General features: G+C 41.2%; 1 protein-coding gene across 4 annotated transcripts in view; it reads left to right on the forward strand.

Moving 5' to 3' along the window:
• The window catches only part of LOC144602334 (MOB kinase activator 2-like), a 156,778-nt gene extending 152,902 nt beyond the window's left edge, over positions 1-3,876 (forward strand). For all 4 annotated transcript variants that reach the window (XM_078415339.1, XM_078415342.1, XM_078415341.1 and 1 more), the window contains one exon: positions 1,644-3,876. In XM_078415339.1, coding sequence (XP_078271465.1) covers positions 1,644-1,909 — 266 coding nt within the window. In that variant the 3' untranslated portion in view covers positions 1,910-3,876. The remainder of the gene's footprint in view (positions 1-1,643) is intronic.
• Positions 3,877-20,745: the final 16,869 nt, after the last annotated feature.

Here is a 20,745-nt window from a genome sequence, read left to right on the forward strand (position 1 = left end):
AAATGCGTTTCCCAGAAAGATTTAGTGCTCTCAGTTGGTTGATTTCCAGGGTAGGACTTGCGGAGTCCTGATGTGTGCTATAGAACAGAGACATCCAATTGTACAAGTATGTAGTTTCCTGAAAGTGGCAACACAGGGTGGTGAGAAAGGCATTTGGCAATCTTGTAATCATCAGTCCAAGGCATTTGGTACAAGGTTTGGGACATCATGTTACAACTGTACAAGATGTTGGTGAGACATTGATATTGCATGCAATTCTGTTTGCCAAGCTACAGGAATAATGTCTTTATGCTGGAAAGAGGGCATAAATGAATCACGAGTCATGGTGGGAAAATGCCAAATCAAATATCCTGATTGCTTTTTATAACGTGAATTATTACAAAGAGTGTGCAGTGTTGCAGGGAAGTATGGGTTGATTGATTTTGATTGATAAATCAAACCAAAATTGGACTCAATAGTTATTATTGTGGATTATTGCCAATCCAGATAATGGCAAGAGAATGGGGTTAAGGGCTTTAATGAATTATCTTACATTCCTGTTGTGGCTGGTTTTCATTAAGTTGCCAAACATGATTGATTGCATTATGAACTTGTTATGTCTGCATATGCCATTAACATTTGCACGATTGGCCTATCATGCTGGTTATGTATTTTTAGAATCAGATTCCTAAGGCTGGATCCTAGGAATGCTGCGTCAATCAATGTCCCTGGTGGATGTTGAACATTCATTTAAATTGAGAAGATCAGGGAACGGTTCGATATTGTACACGGCTGTGTTGCTCTCTCTGTAGGCAGCCAATCTGAACAAGAGACGCATCTTGGGTAAATTGCATAAGATTAAAGTTATACCCTGTAGAGAGAAAATAAACATCCTGGTCATTTGACTGGGTCTTATTTTGACCCCACGATGAGCTTTGGGACGAGCATAATCATGTATTGAGACAAATTCTTCTAAATAGGTTGCTCTTAAATTTAGTGTGCGTTTTATGCAGGGAGTTAAATTTGCATCAGATTATTAATTCTATTATAGATTAATAAGTGTTTCAACGTGTCTAATTTCACTTTAATTGATGTCTGGCAGATGTTGGTCTCTAAGTATCAGCAATGCTTGTCACATAATGCAGCAAAAATGTTATCTCAGGTATTTGTTTGATGTTCACTCAGGAAGAGCGAGTTCTGAGAAAAGGTCAATATTGATTAAGTAATTGATTTAGCAAAAGTGATTCTCGCCTATCTGTTACTGGTCCTGCTCTTTCTGCTTTTCCCTAGTTTAAAAAGTGTCATGGACAGGAAAATAAAATGCATAGAGCATGTACAAAAAACTGTTGGAGTAGTAACACACTAGCTTTGCCAGTCATCTGTTCTTATCCATCACCTGTCAGAAAAGTCACTGTTTATCAATAGAAAAGGAATAGAACTGTGTTTGAATTTCTCCACCCTTGTACCACCAAGGTCAATTTTAGAATCTGCCCTTTCATACTGGAACTGCTGATTTAACAGGGCACAGAAATCAACAAGTACTTTTAGATTTGGTCAGAATGGGGAAATCAACATATTTTCTTTGCATTTGTTTCTTGGTCACAGGATCTTTTAGCATAATTATGCTTTTTAACTAATTCTAAATGTTCTCTTTCTAATTGCAGGAAAAGAGTTTCCAAACTCCTTTGAGTCTTTAGTAAAAAAGATCTGCAGATATCTGTTCCATGTACTGACCCACATCTACTGGGCTCATTTCAAGGAGACTGTTATATTGGAGCTGCACGGACATTTAAATGCACTGTATATGCATTTCATATTATTTATACGGGAATTCAATTTGGTAGATCCCAAGGAGATGGTTGTCATGGATGACCTGACTGAAATCCTTTACAGCCATGCAGCATCACAGAACCACGTCAAGGAAAGATGAGCCGCATGCAAAGGAAAGACATTTGATCATGAAGACGGTGGGACTGAGCTGTGCCGGATTAAGTGTGGAATTTCATTTCACACTCTAAATGCAGTGTTTACCTTGGAAAGAACCACGTTTGACATGGGAAGAGGTTGTGCAGAATGGTGGTACTGCCATTTTTAATATATTATGATATGTTATTAAAGAAAATGAGTTTTAAATTTGAAGTGGCATGCTGGCAAACATGCTGATTACTGCTTCTCCCCTACCGAGTAGGAATGAAACGGAATAGACGAGTCTTGGTTTTAACCCAGGAATATAGAGGTTTGAATTTGTATGGTTATAATCTTGGAATACTGGAGTTATCATGCTGCTCTGGCAACCAGTCAAGTACCTCTTCATTATTCAAAATTGGACCAGTTAAACGCGGCAGGAATATTTTTTCTTAGCACATTCTATCTGAGAGCTCCTTAATTGTATTTAAAATAAAATCTTAATCTGCATCTTATAACAATATTTTGGCTTGCATTCAAATCTATGGGAAAATAATTTATTTTTCCCTCATTATGCAATTCTATAATCAGTTAATCTTGCAGATTAGCCTCAATTTTAGAGAAGTAGTCGAAGCCAGTGATGCTGGGGGGGCAAAATAGCATGTGGTGAGCACTGCAGCCAGGCTTGATTGAGTACCAAAGGCAGCCCCTGACTGGCACACTTTAATGAGCTCTTGTTGCCCTGTGCAGCTATCTGAGAAATGGTCCTGGTCAGGTAGCAAGAGGAAAGTCAGTCTTTGTTCCTTTTGAAGATGGTTACTTCAGCATGTGTACACACCTATTGTAAATATTGTTTAAGGTTGAGATATACATGAATGTAAGTAGCAATCTTAGTTTTTCCCATCAGCTCAATTTTCATTTATGATTTTTTTCAGTTTTGGTTTTGCATCTTCTACATTTAGCCAAGTGGCTTGCCCTCAAGCTTGTTAGGAATACAAAAGGGGAAATTGGGATCAATAGACAGATTTTCAAGCTCAGTTGGCTCACTGTTTTGAACTGAAGGGCAGCACACAGTATTTCACTTTAGTTATTTTATTAGAAGTGTAGGGTTTTGGTTTGTTTTTCTTCTGTTGGAACTGTTGCACTTGAACCTTGTAGTTAACTATGGTTTCCAGGTGTTTACAAACAAGTTTATTTTGTTTTTGGCTTCATTAATATAAAAGGTATCAATAAAAAGGTGATATAAAACAAAAGGTTTCATGGTGAAATGAATTTCTCGGAGAAGGTGTTCACTGCATGCTCGGTCCTGGCTTGTTGACCTTTTGCTGAGAGGTAATGTGGTCTGCAGCCCCATGTACTTAAATAATCTAATGTGGCGTTTCCATGGAGTGAGCAAGATTATATTTGGGTGAACATTACTGTGCATGTAAGTAATCCTTTAGGGTAGATGGTGTTGCTTGCACAACAATGCTTTAAAGATATAAAGATGAAGTTCAACTTGTTTCAGTTCATCTGCCACAGATAAATTAAGGACTGTGTTGTGCGGCCACATTTCCACCAGAGCTGCCGGAACCTATGGTTTCCCATGTTTTTATCAAACCTGACTGGTGCAATAGGTTTAAAGTGGCATTTGTGAATTAGACCAGGAAATGGAATGCAGTCTTAAACTGAAGAATTAAGCCTTGAGTTTGGGACACTTGTGTACCAATACAATTCACCATGCTATAACTTGTACAATAATGCCAACTTGGATTATACACACCATAGTCAAGCTCAAGCTGAACAGAATTCCTCTAACTACATCAATTTAAAAAGTACAGCTTGAGCTCTTCAATTAAAGTACCATCTGAGCTACTTGATTGTGTAATTGAGAGTGAAAATGGTGACAATGATAGAAATTAAATGCAACAACTGCAGGGGGCTGGCAGAGGTGCAAATGGCACAATAGGACTGCATGACCACTGTCATTTCTACTTTTCTAAGCAGTATATTTCCTCAGCTTGTATTTATATAAAAATAAAGATTCTTAGGATTCCTTAACTACAACAGGTTTTTTTTGTCTTACAATAACATTATTAAAATGACTATATAGGAATCACCGAGGCAACATTTATGTGAAATATCATTTTCAAACACTAGCGGCAAGGCCAACATATGAAGTGTTCCAAAACATCTTTTATCCTTTTGTCAGAGTCTGAAGAAGGGTCCTGGTTCGAATTGTCGCCTGTCCATTTCCTCCGCAGATACTGACTGGCTAAGTTACTCCAGCACTTTGTGTGTTCACAATTCCAGTGTCCACAGTTCCTTGTGTCTCCAGCAAATGTTCTTTCCTGGTTGGAGGTGGTGAGCTAAATGGATCTTTACAACTGTTGTTGGGCAAAACGGCAGGTCTTTTGAAAGCAAACTATTCCAAACTAGCACCGTTAAGAAATACTCTCACAATCTTGCTTTTAATCTAACACTACTTTAACCTAATTTGTTTCTTAAATATATATTCACTTTTCTCTGGTGCATTGTTTCCTTCCATTTGCTCACCTTTGGGCAATGCAGCAGCTGGGATAACTGAAAGGAAAGGGCACATCTTCCCTTTGTTGTACATCTTGTAGCTATTTTATTATCTTTACACTAGAACAACTCAAAAGTGTCTGGAACAGTAGCTCCAACCGTATGAACCACTACCTAGAAGGATATCAGGCTTCCATCCAAAACATGCAGTATCCCAAATTGGACGTAGCATATACCAGCAAACATGAAAGAGTGGTGCTAAGTGGTCCACGAAAAAAGGTCCCACCGATGACAAATACATGCTTGCCTTGCTCTTGATGCTGATTTGAAAAAGGATAATATCATTAGATCTTTCAGGTTAAAATGTTACTTTTTAAAATCTGATCCATAACACCTCAACCTCTTGTGCATTTCCATTATTAAAGTTTGAATGTTGGTTTTTGCAGCTAAACTGATGTGAAGTCATTCGATGGTCACCAAAGCAACAGACGGGTCTTTCTCTCTGATTTTGTATGCCTTCACCACTAAAGCTTCACGACCGCTAGGTCTAGGTGATCCATTGGAGGCATATTTGGTAGGGCCAGTGCTGGAGAGGGGCTTTGCAATCCAATTAAAGTGGTGGCATATTACCTCAGAGAAGCGCACCTCACCTTTGGCTGAATGGATGCTGCATGTTGAAAACAAACCCAACCATGCCAACTAGAAGCTTTTAAAACAATCTATAAAATGCAACAACAGCACTTGTGTTAGATGACCTGTATAGATGCACTACAAAATAAATCAAAACTATTTGCCAATATTATTATCTGATACTTTAATCATAAATAAATTCTACAAACATTTTTAAAAATCAACAGAATCTAGTCTTGGCTATTCCTCACAGCTGTAAAATCTAGTGTAATGAACAGGCTTGTGGAACCGCTGCCAGATCTAACAGGTAAGGCGTGTAGGAGCAGATTACCTAGCTCTGCTGTTAGATTCCCACGGCCAGCAACACATACTGATGGATTTCACCTGGTAATCTGTCAATGCATTCAGAACTTGTGCAATAAGTGCACATGTACCCATGTCCCACACTTGCATTGATGTAGACAAATGTTAGCAATTCACTGTAGAACTTTGCACAACTAGAAGATGCTGATAGTATTATTATCCAGTGCCACATATTTGCAGAAAAAGTTTGATTGAGGTGCAGAAAGCTTTGGCCTTATTTTTGGTAGCATGTCTGTGGAGGCCAATTCTCTGAATGAATTTAAGATAGAGCTCTTAAGGATAGCGGAGTCAGGGGGTATGGGGAGAAGGCAGGAATGGGGTACTGATTGAGAATGATCAGCCATGATCACATTGAATGGTGGTGCTGGCTTGAATGGCCTACTCCTGCACCTATTGTCTATAACATATGCTGTACCGATCACCACTTAATTTGCTCTGTTTCCGAGACCTAGCTATATATATATATAGCACGCACGTTAAAGCTTGGGAAAGATATCGTCAATGGTCCTTCCACAAAATCCTCCAAATTTACTAGAAGGAATAGCAGACCAATATCAACATCTTTTCCTATCCCAACTTTCCCCAGTGTTGAGGCACTAGCTATACTCACTTGTTTATGTTGGACAGGACATGTTATTCACATGTAACTACATCAGACTCCGGAAATAGACATTTTATTCCAAGGTGTACCCAGGGAAGATAGAAGCAATGTTTCAATGATATGTTTAAAGTCTTGAAATACTGCAACATTCTCACTGACTGGCAATCCCTGGCCTAGGCCAGTTCAGAGTAGAAGAAGAGCATTTGGAATGGTATTTTTTAGTCCATGTGTTGGCAGCACATAGCATCAGCAGTGGAAAGAGCACCTCTCCACACCACCCTCAGGTTCCTTACAGGAACTGCACTTCCCACATTGGCCTCATTAGTTACTTCAGAATCTACAAAATCAAAGTGGAATTAAGTCAGCATCAATCCTGACAAACACCTGACGAAGCCGGAGTGTGTACCAACAACAAACTGTGCTGCAGCAGCTTTCCAAGATGACTTCCATAGCACCTCCCAAAGTCATGACCTTTCTCTACAAAGATATAAATAGCAGACGCACGAGGTTAATAACCATCTGCAGATTCTGTCCAAGCGTCACGCCATCCCAATGTGGAACTATCACTTTATAAAATAATTGCAGGGCTAAATCCTCAAACCTCCTACCCAGCAACACCAGGGTATCTTCAGCTGCAGAGCTCAAATAATGGCTGACCACTACCTTCTAAAAGGGAATCAAAGAGGGGCAATAAATGTGTGCCTTTCCTGTGAGGTCCATGACTTGAAAATGAATAAATAAAGGAGAAGCACAGTTTGGAATTTATATTTGATTGGAGGAATATTAAACCTTGAGTCTGTGTTCTGTTGAAACTAACCCAGGAACTTGTATGATAAATAGAAATAAATGAAGAGCAATAATGTAAGAGAAAATTATATGTAGCAAGCCTCATAGGTGCCTCTTTCAATATGTCTACTATGTGTTCCTAACTAACAGTCCATTGAAAATCATAAAACAGACTGAAAGCATTATGAAACACCAATACCATCTTGACTTAAATGGAAGCACTAATCCAGTCAGCTGCCACTTCAGGAGATTCATCTACCCTGATGTGAATCAGTGCCTTTAGGAGTAGAGGGGAGGAAAATGAATATATTTCAGTATGTCAAGGCACGCACAGACGGGCAAATTATTTCCAATTACTCTGCTTACAAAAGAAAACAAAAGCCTGAGGATAGGAAGTAACTTGCCAGGTTTGTGGAATGTGCCATTAAACAATTTTAAGCTTCAGAGAACTATTAATAGCTGCACACATTTTGTAATTAAGTACATTTTCGTGACAAAGGGAGAAACTGAAGAAATTCCAAGCAAGTTTAAAACGAGGTTACATACTGTTTAACTACTGAGGCGAAAACTGATTGCATCCACTCTTACACGCACAGGGTTCCCATGAATTTTTTTTAAAGAAGAATGTAAGTATTAGGTTTAACAGATTCACTCATTTGTAAGATCAGCAAACAATGAATAAGGATTCAAATGCAATAAATGTATTTACCTTTTCTGTGTCACAGTAGGTTGACATTACTTATGTGAATCTTACAAAATAAAAGTAAGGCAAAACTACAAAATGCTGAGAAAGTAGCCCAAATTATAATAATAATAATAATAATAATGCATTTTATTTATATAGCGCTTTTCATATACTCAAAGACGCTTTACAGAGATTTTGAGAACATAGGGAAATGAATAAATAGATAAATAAGTAAATAAATAAATGAACAGAGAAAGGAGACAGAAGGTGAGGTGACCTTCAGTGGTTGAAGGCAGTACTGAACAGGTGAGACTTCAGCGATGTTTTGAATGTGGTGAGTGTGGAGGAGTCTCTAACGGTTTGGGGTAGTGAGTTCCATAGGGTGGGAGCAGCGATGGAGAAAGCCCTGTCCCCCCAGGATCTGAGTTTGGTCCGGATGTGGGGGGATAGGAGATTGGCAGCGGCAGAGCGGAGGGTGCAGGTGGGAGTGTGCCTGTGGAGGAGGTCGGTCAGGTAGGATGGGGCCAGGTTATGGAGGGCTTTGTATGTTATGAGGAGGATTTTGTACTGGATTCTCTGGGGGATGGGGAGCCAGTGATATGAGCGCAATAACCCAGTGTGGTCTGCTCTGAAGGAATGGTTGAGCCTATCCCTGGGCCTGAGGAGTACTGACTGGAACTGTTATCAGCCATCTGTGCCGAGGTACTGGTCTCCAGTCCATGCACAGTGGGAGTCCAAGACACATTAGGTGTCAAAGCACAATGTGCTCAAGTAACTCATCTGGTCAGGCTGGATGTCAAGTATTGGTGCATCTACATGTTCACTCTCCAGCAGCAGAACAGTGAGGTGTTGAGAAAAAGAGACGGGATGCATTTTGCATTTGGCTCTCAGCTTTGTGCAAGGGAAGAATGTTGTGCAAAGAGTGGCCCCATTCACTGCAGACTCTGTCCAAGCATCACACCATCTCGATGTGGAAATATCACTTTCTAAAATCATTGCTAGGACTGAATCCTTGAACATCCTACCCAGCAACACCAGGGTATCTTCAGCTGTAGTGCTCGAGTAATGGATTACCATTACATTCTAAAAGTGAAATAAGAGGATAATAAATGGCAAAAAGACAGGTGCCTTGCTCATTTTACATTTTTGATGTTTTTACTTTTGTGTTTCAAGTTGCTTTTAACTAATTTTATTTTTCAAGAAGTCAATATCAATTTGAGGAGTTCTTAAGTATCCCACATTTAAAAAGTATTAAAAAGTCCTTGATAGCTATCATGCCGTGAAAGCCTGCCAGTGCTTTCCAAGAGTAGGGTCCATAATACCTTATGAATAACTGTCATCCAAAGCTTATGTAACCTCACTACAGAAACATCTTGATGACTATTTTGTCCATTCAATACTATAAAACCAAAGCCGGGCAGGCACTGCCATTGACAAGGAGATATCGCTGCTCCTGCACCAGATGTACCAATGTAGTGGCAGAAGTGTTTACATAAATGCAAATTTCTTATGACCACCCATGAAGAAGTCTCAATGCAATGAAATTATTTGCAATAAAGAAATCTCTTATGGAGTTGGTCGTTGCCACTTATAAAGCCCACACCTGAATTATACTCCATGTGGGTGTGGACTGCTTCACTTGGTGAAAAATTACGAATGAAATTAACAATGTGCAATTCAACATACTGCTGACCTGAACGAGGGAAAGTCATTGATGAAGCAGCTGAAGATGCTTGGGCCTGGTACACTGTGATGTACTGATTAGGATAGTTAGCACAGCTTTGTGCATGGGAAATCATGTCTCACAAATTTAAAGATAGACACAAAAACCTGGATTAACTCAGCGGGTCAGACCCGCCAAAAGGAATAGGTGTTATTTTGGGTCGATACCCTTCAGAAATTTGAAAGTTTCTTTAGAGTTTGCAAAGACAATTGATAAGGGCAGGGTGGTGGACATTATCTATATGGGCTTTAGCAAGGCCTTTGACAAGGTTCCGCATGGTAGGATAGTCCAGAAGGTATCCAGGGTGAACTAGCCAATTTGATCCAAAATTGGCTTGGTAGAAGGACTGAGAGTGTGGTACTGGAAGGTTGATTTCAAACTGGAGGCCTGTGGCCAGTGGTAACTAACCTACAAACACTACCACCCTCCTTCCCCCTAACCCTTTTTTCCTCCTCTCTTTCCTGTGGCCCACTTGGATGTGCACCCATGTCTCCATTCCCGCTATGTTCCTTCCTCTAGCACATTTCACACTCTCTTATCCTTCTCACAGCATCTGCAGTTCCTTGTGTCTACATCAGCCTGTACATGAAATGTAACCAGTAGAAATGTACCAAAGATAGAAAAGTTGATAGAAAAAATTATCATATATGAATGGAGCGTGATCCCAATCTATATTTATTCCATGTGTCAAATTCCCTTGACTATTTCAGCATATGCAGCCCATTTATCATTATAATCTGTATTATCCCAAGGATTTAACTGCCGTGCAAAAATAAATTCAATCTCACCCCATTGCCAAGACTCTCCTAAATATTCACTGCAGTTTTTTGCACAGTCCTATAAGACTCAGAATAACTTTTTTTTCCTGTTAGCAGAGAATCTTCCACCTTGCCTCTTTCTGTTATTATTTCAGTCCTAATATATTGTGACTGCTCTTAGAACGGCTCCACCTCCCAAGCATTATCTGCTCCATCCACCTGTCATTTTGAAGAGCTGGGTTAAAAATGGATTGAAACTCCTTGCCTTGAGCTTGTGTAAGGTTACATTCAGTATTTTTACACTGAGAATAACATAGAAGAAAGGAACCTGCTTGAGGTGATCCTGATACTTTGCAAGCTTTCTTCCAATGGAAAATATCATATCATTGCAGTCAACTGCCCTTGTGTACACCCTATCCAATGCCACCCCCGTCAGCAATAGCATCCATTACAAATTACACAGTATTGACAGGACAAGAATAAACTAACATCTCACCAGGTCAGGGTGGGTTGATAAACACAACCCCCCCCCCCCCGCCAGCTCCTAATCTAACCTGCTCAACATATTCCAAACATAACTTTTTCTTGAATGTATCCATGTTATTTGCAATAACCAATCCATGTGATGGCAGATTAGTTTTTAATCATCACTTTTTGAGCAAACAACTTTCTTCTTCACTTCCTTTTGCTTTTATTGGTGATCAACAATTTATGCGATGCTTCAGTACCATTCTCTCCTACCATCTTCTTCAGCTCATATCAAAATTGCAAAATCCTGAAAATGATCAATTATTCATTAATCTCTTCTTTGGGGAAGAGTCCAGCCGATTTAATATTTTCTGACAGATGTGATCTCGCAATTTTGGCAGCTGGATATTGCATTTTGCTAGCTCATCAATAATCTTTTAATAATTACAGATCCCAGAATTATTTGCCATACTCCAACTGCAGCTAAATAAAGGTTGCCTACAAGTTTACCATTCCCACCACGGGCATGTATGTCAGCACAGCGCAGCAATTAGATTCTGGGATAACCAAGGAAACGGAACCTGATGTCCACCCATTACTAATTGTGAGTGAACCACATAAAAGTTTTCTTGCCTGAATACTCCAGAATTATCATTGAAAACAAAAATAATCACTCGGACCCATCTAAGCAAACTGACACTGTAAACTCCTTATCCACACCATCGATGAACACATTTATGTGTCAAAGTTCACCACTTCTCCACATTTGAATCACTTCAAATTTCCACTCGTATCACAACATCAAACCAATCAAACTTATTTAAGTGAAAATAGTGCATCATTCCTCCTCGATTATTTCTACTTCTCTGTCATTACACTATTGTCGTCAAATCCTTCTCTATTTTTCATTCCATTGGAACTGCCCACGTTGATACACTCTCAGACAACTAAATTTGTGCAGAACAAATTAAGCAACAGTTTCTCTACCTGCTCCTGCGCTTAGAATATTATCTACAAGGTTTCCAAACGATCCATCTTGAGTCAACTTATCTACTTTATCCAACGTATCCACCATAACGCCAATGAGGGTTCTTGTCATGGAGCCTCGTAAAATGAGTTGAAAATATATAGTTCTTCTCCACTGTCTTGGCTATCAGCCTGGTGAGGAAAAAACATTTTCACAGAGAGTTGTGAATTTGTGGAATTCTCTGCCTCAGAAAGCAGTGGAGGCCGATTCACTGGATGCATTCAAAAGAGAGTTAGATAGAGCTCTTAGGGCTAGCGGAATCAAGGGGTATGGGGAGAAGGCAGGAACAGGGTACTGATTGGGGATGATCAGCCATGATCACACTAAAGGGCCGAATGGCCTACTCCTGCACCTATTGTCTATATATCTATGGTGCAATGATGTCTTGTGGAAAAGGATGCAACAGTTCCTGCCAAGGTTGGACCCGAACGGCCTAAAACTTGCAGCTCTCTATCTTAATGAGATGTCTGTAATGAAATCTGTTGCCTGGCACATGAGAGGATACAGTATTATATGCTGACGCTCAGCACAACCACTGCAATGGGTTTGTGGGGAAAACCAGTCTGAGATCCAGGTACCACTGCACGCTGAGGGGCTCAGGCCTGTGCAACAGATTCTGAAATATTTCACAGGTGTATTGTTTAAAGAGGTAACATTGATGCTCTAAGAGTTATTGGTTTGATGGCTCAATCAAGGTAAAGTAAGATGTGCAGTGAATGCATTGCATTTCTTGAGTATATTCTTTATAAAGTAATATTTTATAAAAATGATATCTAGTGTTGAATGAACCACAATTTCCACGCGCTGGAGATCGGTTGGCTAAAGCCATTTTCTTTCATAGAAATCTCTCCCAACTAATTTAGTTTGTTTAGTTTAGTTTAGAGATACAGCGTGGAAACAGGTCCTTCAGCCCACCGAGTCCGCACCGACCGGTGGTTCCCGCACATTAACACTATCCTACACACACTCGGGACAATTTTACATTAATACCAAGCCAATTAAACTACAAACTTGTACGTCTTTGGAGTGTGGGAGAAAAACAAATATCTCTGAGAAAACCCATGCGGTCACAGGGAGAACGTACAACTCCATATAGACAGCAGCCGTAGTCAGGATCGAACCCGGGTCTCTGGTGCTGTGAGGCAGCACTGCGCCACCATCCGCCCAACTAAGCACTTGCTTGAACCAAGTTATTCACAATCCCAGCAAAGCATTAGAACCGGATTGAGCTATAAAACTTGTTTTGTGATCATTATAAAGATCAATCCATTCTGCCTGCACATCATTGATCGGTTCCAACCTTGCTGCAGCTCTTCTGCTTTCGTCATTGTCAGCTCGTGACTCTGTTATTGCACAGTTCTCCTTGTCACCTCATCTCTGCCACTCATTTTCTAATCTAGCTCACTCATTCAGATCTGTTTACTGGCTTATATTTACTTACACTTGCCAATACCCCATAGATTGACAACCCTGAGTTCAAGTAGGGTCATTGCTTTCAGTTTAGTAACCTTTCCTTGCCCATTCCCAGTTGTAGCTCAGTCCTTCTCCAAAACCCTTCATCTCCCTTCAGTCATTAAAAAAACATTCCATGAAAGTATCTCATGACTGTCATGAGATTTTAATTCTTGGTTCAGCTCCAATTTCCAATTAAATCTTGGCAGTCCTTTTTACATTAAATTATACCATTTTGGCGCAGAGTGCTTTTGCTGCTCAGAGCGGCCGTGGAAATCACATTAAGATTTCCCTTGATGCTGGAAAGATGCACACTCTAATAGAATCAACCTGAAGATAGACACAAAATGCTGAATTAACTCAGCGGGACAGGCAGCAAGGGTCTCGACCCAAAACGTCACCCATTCCTTCTATCCAGAGAATGGATGACATTTTGGTTCAAGACCCTTGCTGCCTGTCCCGCTGAGTTACTCCAGCATTTTGTGTTGATCTTCGATTTAAACCAGCTTCTGCAGTTCTTTCCTACAACATAGAATCAACCTGGAGGGATTTCGGAATACTAAACAGGAGTGGACTGATTACAAATCAGAATTTGGTGTCTTGTAAACTTCAGTCTATCCACTTCAAATTTCTCAATTCTACCAGAGATTAAAATAATATTCTCAGCTTACACCGAGAATCAAAGTGGCTAACTCCTGCCCTAACAAATAAACCAGCATGAATACTCATTGTTTAGGAAAGAACTGCAGATGCTGGTTTACATCGAAGATAGACACAAAATGCTGAAGTAACTCAGCAGGACAGGCAACATCTCTGGTGATGTCACCCATTCCTTCTCTCCAGAGATGCTGCCTGTCCCACTGAGTTACTCCAGCATTTTGTGTCTATCTTCAGTCTGAAGAAGGGTCTCGAGCCGAAACGTCACCCATTCCTTCTCTCCTGCGATGCTGCCTGACCTGCTGAGTTACTCCAGCATTTTGTGAATAAACACCTTCGATTTGTACCAGCATCTGCAGTCATTTTCTTACACTTTCAATGGATACTTGTTCATGCTCAAGGAGCAGGCTTTTAACTCCCTCTGGTGGATTTCTATTGAATAGCCAGCTGCATGCATCCAGACTATCATGGCCGGCTGTGGCAGTAAGTTAGGAACATCTACAAATATCTTGTGTAGGAAAGAACTACAGATGCTGGTTTAAACCAAAGATAGACACAAAAATCTGGAGTAACTCAGCGGGTCAGATCGCATCTCTGGAGAAAAGGAATAGGTGATGTTTTGGGACTAGACCCTTATTCAGACCTTCTGTCAGGCTATCTGATCTGCAGAGTTACTCCAGCTTTTTGTGTCTATGTTCTACAAATATCTTGCTGCTTTACAGAAATCTGACAGAAATAAATGAGAACACATTGGGAGAGACTGACTGGGTTGAAGTGCAGGCACTAAATCTAAAAGCTGCAACATCAGCTTCAACAATCAGCAACATTTTGCAATTTACTCACATTCCCAGACACCCTCATTTCAAGTAAATGTGTTCTCATGATTTCATTTTTGGATCATTGCAGAGAAAAAGTTTATTCACTTCTGGTCTCCTTTAGAAGGGCAATGTTCACTTCGCAATCTTACTACATAAGCAGCCAAACAGCATTTTGGTTGCGTGATTTAAAACAAAAGCATTATCCCTTGGGTAAATGATGAAGAATCTGAATCAAAGGGTGAGGCACTACCGGTCTGGTTCTGCTTTTGTGCAGGAAGATTTAGTGGAACTGACATTTCCTGATAGGAAATGATAATATAATGCAGTTCACACAGCTGCATTTCCTTCAAACTGCTGTCTGTAACTGGTTTTAATTAAGGGTAAAGCTTTCCCACCCTCACACCTCGATACTCCCAGTCCCTCGGTTCTCATTGACTTTTTTTCTTCTTTCTCAGATGCTTGCCCAGTCTCGCCCACCTTATCAACTGGCCCCAGAACCTTCCAATATCTAACTCAAACTGACATTTTGTCCTCGGCACGAACAAATTATTGTGCAGTACTGTGGACATTTATTTGAGATGAGCAGAGATGGTGAAATTAAATCTATTCAAAGTGCACTACATCTCACAGTAAAGAAAAATAATCAAAGGACAATGTCATGTTGAGTAATAGCAGCTTGTTTATAACCTGTACATTAAACTTACCAAACTCAGAAGTAAGTTTCAATGACTGTGCGTGAACTGCACCTCAGGAATCTTCTTGAATGCTCAATATGATCCTAATGGTCAGACTGTTAAAGTTACAGCGCTCAGGTGCATTGAGAACTTGGTTGCTGGAAAACAACAGGTATATATGTCTATTTTGAGGAATCCAAAATGCAATGAAGGCATACACCTCAATCAGAATTAGAACAGAACACACTATTCACAACAATAATGGTGGACCACCTGGGCTGGTATCTGTATAACTCAAAGCATCCAAGAAAGCATGGTTTGAGATGCTGACTCTTACACCGAATCTATTTGTTAAGAAGAATAAGCATTCACCAAGTTAAGGAGGATTTCCACGTTCAGTCATAAAGGATGCCATTTAGTCAACCCTGTTGGCTTTTTGTTGGTGTAATCCAAAACTAAATTCACAGTCCCATACTCTCATGATGCCACATTTCCTTCAGTTGCACATCTATCTCCTCAAAGTAGTGAAGGTCACTGTTATAACTACACTCTGTGGAGTATTCCAAACCTCAACAAAAATATGTGCAAAGAAATCTCTACTGACTCTTTTCCTCAACCTTTTTGTGATCATTTTGAATTGCTGACTCTATTTACTGCATTTCCCGCATTTCCCCCCCACGGAGGAATCTCAAGCATCACTGGAATGTAAATATAATGAAGACCCACACATAAAATGCCACATAAGTCAAATAAATTCCATTAAAGCCTCTCCTCCGAATGAGTCTCAGTGGCTTAAATCTTGCCTTATAGCACCCACTATTGTTTTATAATGGGCAGGGGAATAGGGGGAGGATTATGGGGGCAAAGTGATCAGTAGATTTATTATGGTCCGAGCACTTCTTTGCCAACTCATCTTTACTATGTCTTTCTTTAAAGATTTTGACTTCTATTTTTAAATGGGGATTTTGTGTACTTTAACTGCTGAGACTTCTGCTCACCAATATTCTTCTGGCACCTTTCCACAAAGTGCACACTTGCAAATAAAATGTATTTCTGTTAAATTGAACTACCGCAACTTACTTATTCTGTGGACCTATCTTATAGAACATAGAACATGTACAGCATAGGAATAGACCATTTAGCCCACCAATGTCTGAGCCAAAGTTGATGCCGTTAAACTAATCTCCTCTGCCTGCAAGTGATCCATATCTCTCCATTCCCTGCATACCCATCGTGCTTTATCGAAAGCCTCGTAACTTCCAACATTGTATCTGTCTCCACTGCTACCCCTGGCAGAGCATTTCAGGCACCAACTACTCTTTGTGTAAAAAAACTCACCCTGCACTTCTTCTTTAAACTTTTTCCGTCGCACCTTAAAGCTATGTCCTCTTATCTTTGACATTGGACCGGTGACAAAGTCCTCTATAGCTGCAACATGCCTTCCTGATGCTTATACTCAATGCCTCGACCGATGAAGGCCAGCATACCATACCCCTTCATTACCACCCTATCTACTTGTGTCGACACATTCAGGGAGTTATGAACTTGAACCCCAAATTCCCTTTGGGCATCTTGCCATTAATTATCCACTTACATTTAAATTTCCCAAAGTGCAACACCACACATTTGCTCGGATTATATTCCATCTGTCATTTCTCTGTCCTTTTCTCTAGCTGATCTATATCCCGCTCTATACTTTGACAATCTTCCTCACTGTCCGCAACTCCACCAATTCTGATGTTGTCTGCAAATTTACTAATCAACCCAGCTACGTTTACTTCCAAGTTGTTTATATATATTATAAGCACAGAGGTCCCAGCATAGATCTTGCAGAACTCCACTGGTCACAGACCCTCAGCCAGAATAACGCTCTTCTACCACAAGCCTCTGTCTTCTATCAGTAAGTGAGTTGTGAATCAAGACGACCAAGTCACCGCGTATCCCATGCAGGGTAATCTTCTGGATCAGCCTCCATTGAGGCATTATCAAATTCCATTCTTACTAAACTCCATATGGACAACAACCACTGAACTACCCTGATCAATGACCTTTATCAGCTCCTTGAAAAACTTTCTGATGACATGACGAAGTGGACAAAGCCAAAACTATGCCCCTACTTGGCCCATTGTTTTCCAAATGAGAGTAAATCCTATCCCAAAGAATCCTCTCCAATCGCTTCCCAACTTGTGGCTTATTGGCCTAAACCTTCCTGGATTATCTCTACTTCCCTTCTTCGACAATGTAACAATACTGGCTACTAGCCAGTTCTCCGGGATCTGACCTGTGTCTACAGAAGATACAGAGATTTTTGTCAAGGCCCCGGTAATCTGTCTTGACTCTCTTAATAATCTGGGATAAATCCCATCAGGCCCTGGGGATTTATCCATCTTAATGCTCTACAAGAGCCCCAATACCACCGCCTTCTTGATTCCAAACTTGCCTAGCTTATCAGTATTTCCCATACTGATCGCACTGTCATCTATGTCATTTCCTTGGTGAATACAGATGCAAGGTTCTCATTTATTAAACACAAGGAGCTGCAGATGTTTATAAAAACAAACACAAAGTGCTGAGTGACTCTGCGGGTTACCATCCATCTCTGGATAGGTGATGTTTCGAGTCAGGACCCTTCTTCAGACTAATTGTAGAAGGGGGGAGAAAGCTGCAAAAGAGGTGGGGGGAGAGGGGAGGTGAAAGCCTGGCAGATGGGTGGACAATGACCAGAGAGGAAAAGAAGACAAAGGGCTGTACTAAAGTTAACTTGCACTAAACATTATTCCCTTTATCCTGATCTGTATACTGTGGACAGCTTGATTGTAATCATGTATAGTCTTTCTGCTGACTGGATAGCACGCAACAAAAAAGCTTTTCACTGTTATATAAGAAAATAACTGCAGATGCTGGTACAAATCGATTTATTCACAAAATGCTGGAGTAACTCAGCAGGTCAGGCAGCATCTCGGGAGAGAAGGAATGGGTGACGTTTCGGGTCGAGACCCTTCTTCAGACTGATGTCGGGGGTGGGACAAAGGAAGGATATAGGTGGAGACAGGAAGATAGAGGGAGATCTGGGAAGGAGGAGGGGAAGGGAGGGACAGAGGAGCTATCTGAAGTTGGAGAAGTCGACGTTACCAAGCGCAGGCTCGGCGATCGCTTCGCTGAACACCTGCGCTCGGTCCGCATTAACGCAACTGATCTCCCGGTGGCCCAGCACTTTAACTCCCCCTCCCATTCCCAGTCTGACCTCTCTGTCATGGGCCTCCTCCAGTGCCATAGTGAGGCCCGCCGGAAATTGGAGGAGCAGCACCTCATATTTCGCCTGGGCAGTTTGCGGCCCGATGGTATGAACGTCGACTTCTCCAACTTCAGATAGCTCCTCTGTCCCTCCCTTCCCCTCCTCCTTCCCAGATCTCCCTCTATCTTCCTGTCTCCACCTATATCCTTCCTTTGTCCCACCCCCGACATCAGTCTGAAGAAGGGTCTCGACCCGAAACGTCACCCATTCCTTCTCTCCCGAGATGCTGCCTGACCTGCTGAGTTACTCCAGCATTTTGTGAATAAAAAGCTTTTCACTGTTCCTCGGTACACGTGACAATAAACTAAACTAGGTAAAAAGAGTGAAATGTGAAGCCAGAGAAAGGGGGGTAAGGGGAAAGGGGACAGCATAGTGGGAGAAATGGGTGCGCATCTGGGTGAGACATTGGGGCACAGATATGGGAGGGGGTCGAAAAGGGTTGGGGAGGATCGGTTGTTACCTAATACTGGACAATTCACTGTTCATTCCTTTGGGTTGTAAACTACTCAAGTGGAATATAAGGAGCTGTTTCTTTTGTTTGTCTGTGGCCTCACTCTGGCAATGGAGGAAGCACCAGAAAGAAAGGTTGGTATTAGAATGGGAAGAGGAGTTAAAATGGTCAGCAACCAGGATATCCAGCAGGCCGAGGCAAACGTTCGGCAAAATAGTCGCTTCATAAACGCTTGTTCTCGCTGATGTAAACGAGGCCATATCAGGAGCACCTAATGCAGTAGATAAGGCTCAATTAATACTTCGACTACATCCTCTGACTCCAAACATAAATTCCTTTCTGTATTCTTGAGTGGTCTTACCTTCTCCTTGATTACCCTCTTGTTTTTAATGTACGTGTAAAATGCCTTGGAATTTTCTTTAATCCAACTTGCTAGTGACATTTTATGGTCCTTTTGCCTCTTCTAATTGTCCGCTTGAGTTCTTTCTAGCTTGCGTTATATTCTTCAAAGGCCCAGTCTGGTTGCATCTTTCTTACCTTTGTTTTTTTTCTTTTTTACCAAAATTACAACCTCATTGATCATCCAAGGTTACCTTACTTGGCCATTCATCCCCTTCCTTCTTACTGGAGCATGCTGGTCCTGAACCTTGATCAATTGGCCTTTAAACGACTTCCACACGTCTGATGTGGATTTACCCAATAACAACCATTCCCAATTTACTCTCCCTGGCTCCAACCTTAAAATGCTGTAATCTGTTTTACCCCAATTTAGTACTTTCCCCGAAGATCCTGACTTATCCTTATTCATGACTATCTCAAAACTTACCGAGTTGTGATCATTGTTCTCGGAATGCTCTTCCACTGAAACACTTACCTGGCCAGACTTGTTTCCCAGTACAAGGCCCAGTCTGGTCCTTCCTTGAGTTGGACTATCCACATACTATTTTAGGGAAGTCTTTTGGATTTGCCTAACAAATTCTGCACCGCCTAAGCCTTTGACACTGATATTGGAGACAGTTAATATTGGGGACGTTAACGTTACCCACTATGACATTCCTGTTCCATCTAGATTTGAATAATTTTTGAACTCTTTTGTGCCAATGTAGCATCCTTTCTGGCGGCAGTGTTGGTTTCCAACAGATATCTCAACACTTGTATGAATGCTGTGCAACAACTGTGCCACAAGAGTGCTGGGCAATGACCATCTCCAACAAGGGCAAACCTAACCACCTACTCTTGAGATTCACATCTTTACCATCATTGAGCCCTCCAACATTAGCATCTGTGGGAGGTTCCATTAACCAGGAACTCAAGCTGACTAGCCCCAAGGCTGGAAAAGCATGGCTAAGACTATCATGTACAGTTTGGCAGCATTGTGGAGTAGCCTCCACCCACCTAGATGAGTACAGCTCCAACAACATTCAAGAGGCTCAACACCATCCGGGTCAAAGCAACTGGATTAATTGGCATTTCAACGACCACTGGCAAACTCTGCTTGCAGTGTACACCATTTACAAAATGTACAGCTGTAGTTACTTGAACCTCCCAAACAATTCTACCACTAAGGACAAGGGCAGCAAGCATATGGAAACACCACCACCTGCTCCTTATGTTCCTTATTGTGACATGGAAACTTATCACTGTTTCGTCAGTGGTCTGAATTCTGGAACAGATTCATAGATTAGGTCCATCTGGGCCACAAATCGGACAGGATTCCGCAGCGTGTTTCTCATATTTATACATTACTCTACCTATTACAATACAGTACTGAATTGAATTGAATACTTTATTGTCACATGTGACAAGTCATGGTGAAATTATTTGCTTGCATACCTTGCCAAGGTATACAAATAACCACCCACAAAGGGCGGTTACAAAGTTACAAATCCCCCCCCCCCCACCCCTGCCCCTTTGTTCCCCCCCCTCCCCCACCCCTCCCCCACCCCTGCCTCACGGCAGTCCCCCCGC

The sequence above is a fragment of the Rhinoraja longicauda genome, chromosome 18, assembly GCF_053455715.1.
Source record: "Rhinoraja longicauda isolate Sanriku21f chromosome 18, sRhiLon1.1, whole genome shotgun sequence".
NCBI lineage: Eukaryota > Metazoa > Chordata > Chondrichthyes > Rajiformes > Arhynchobatidae > Rhinoraja > Rhinoraja longicauda.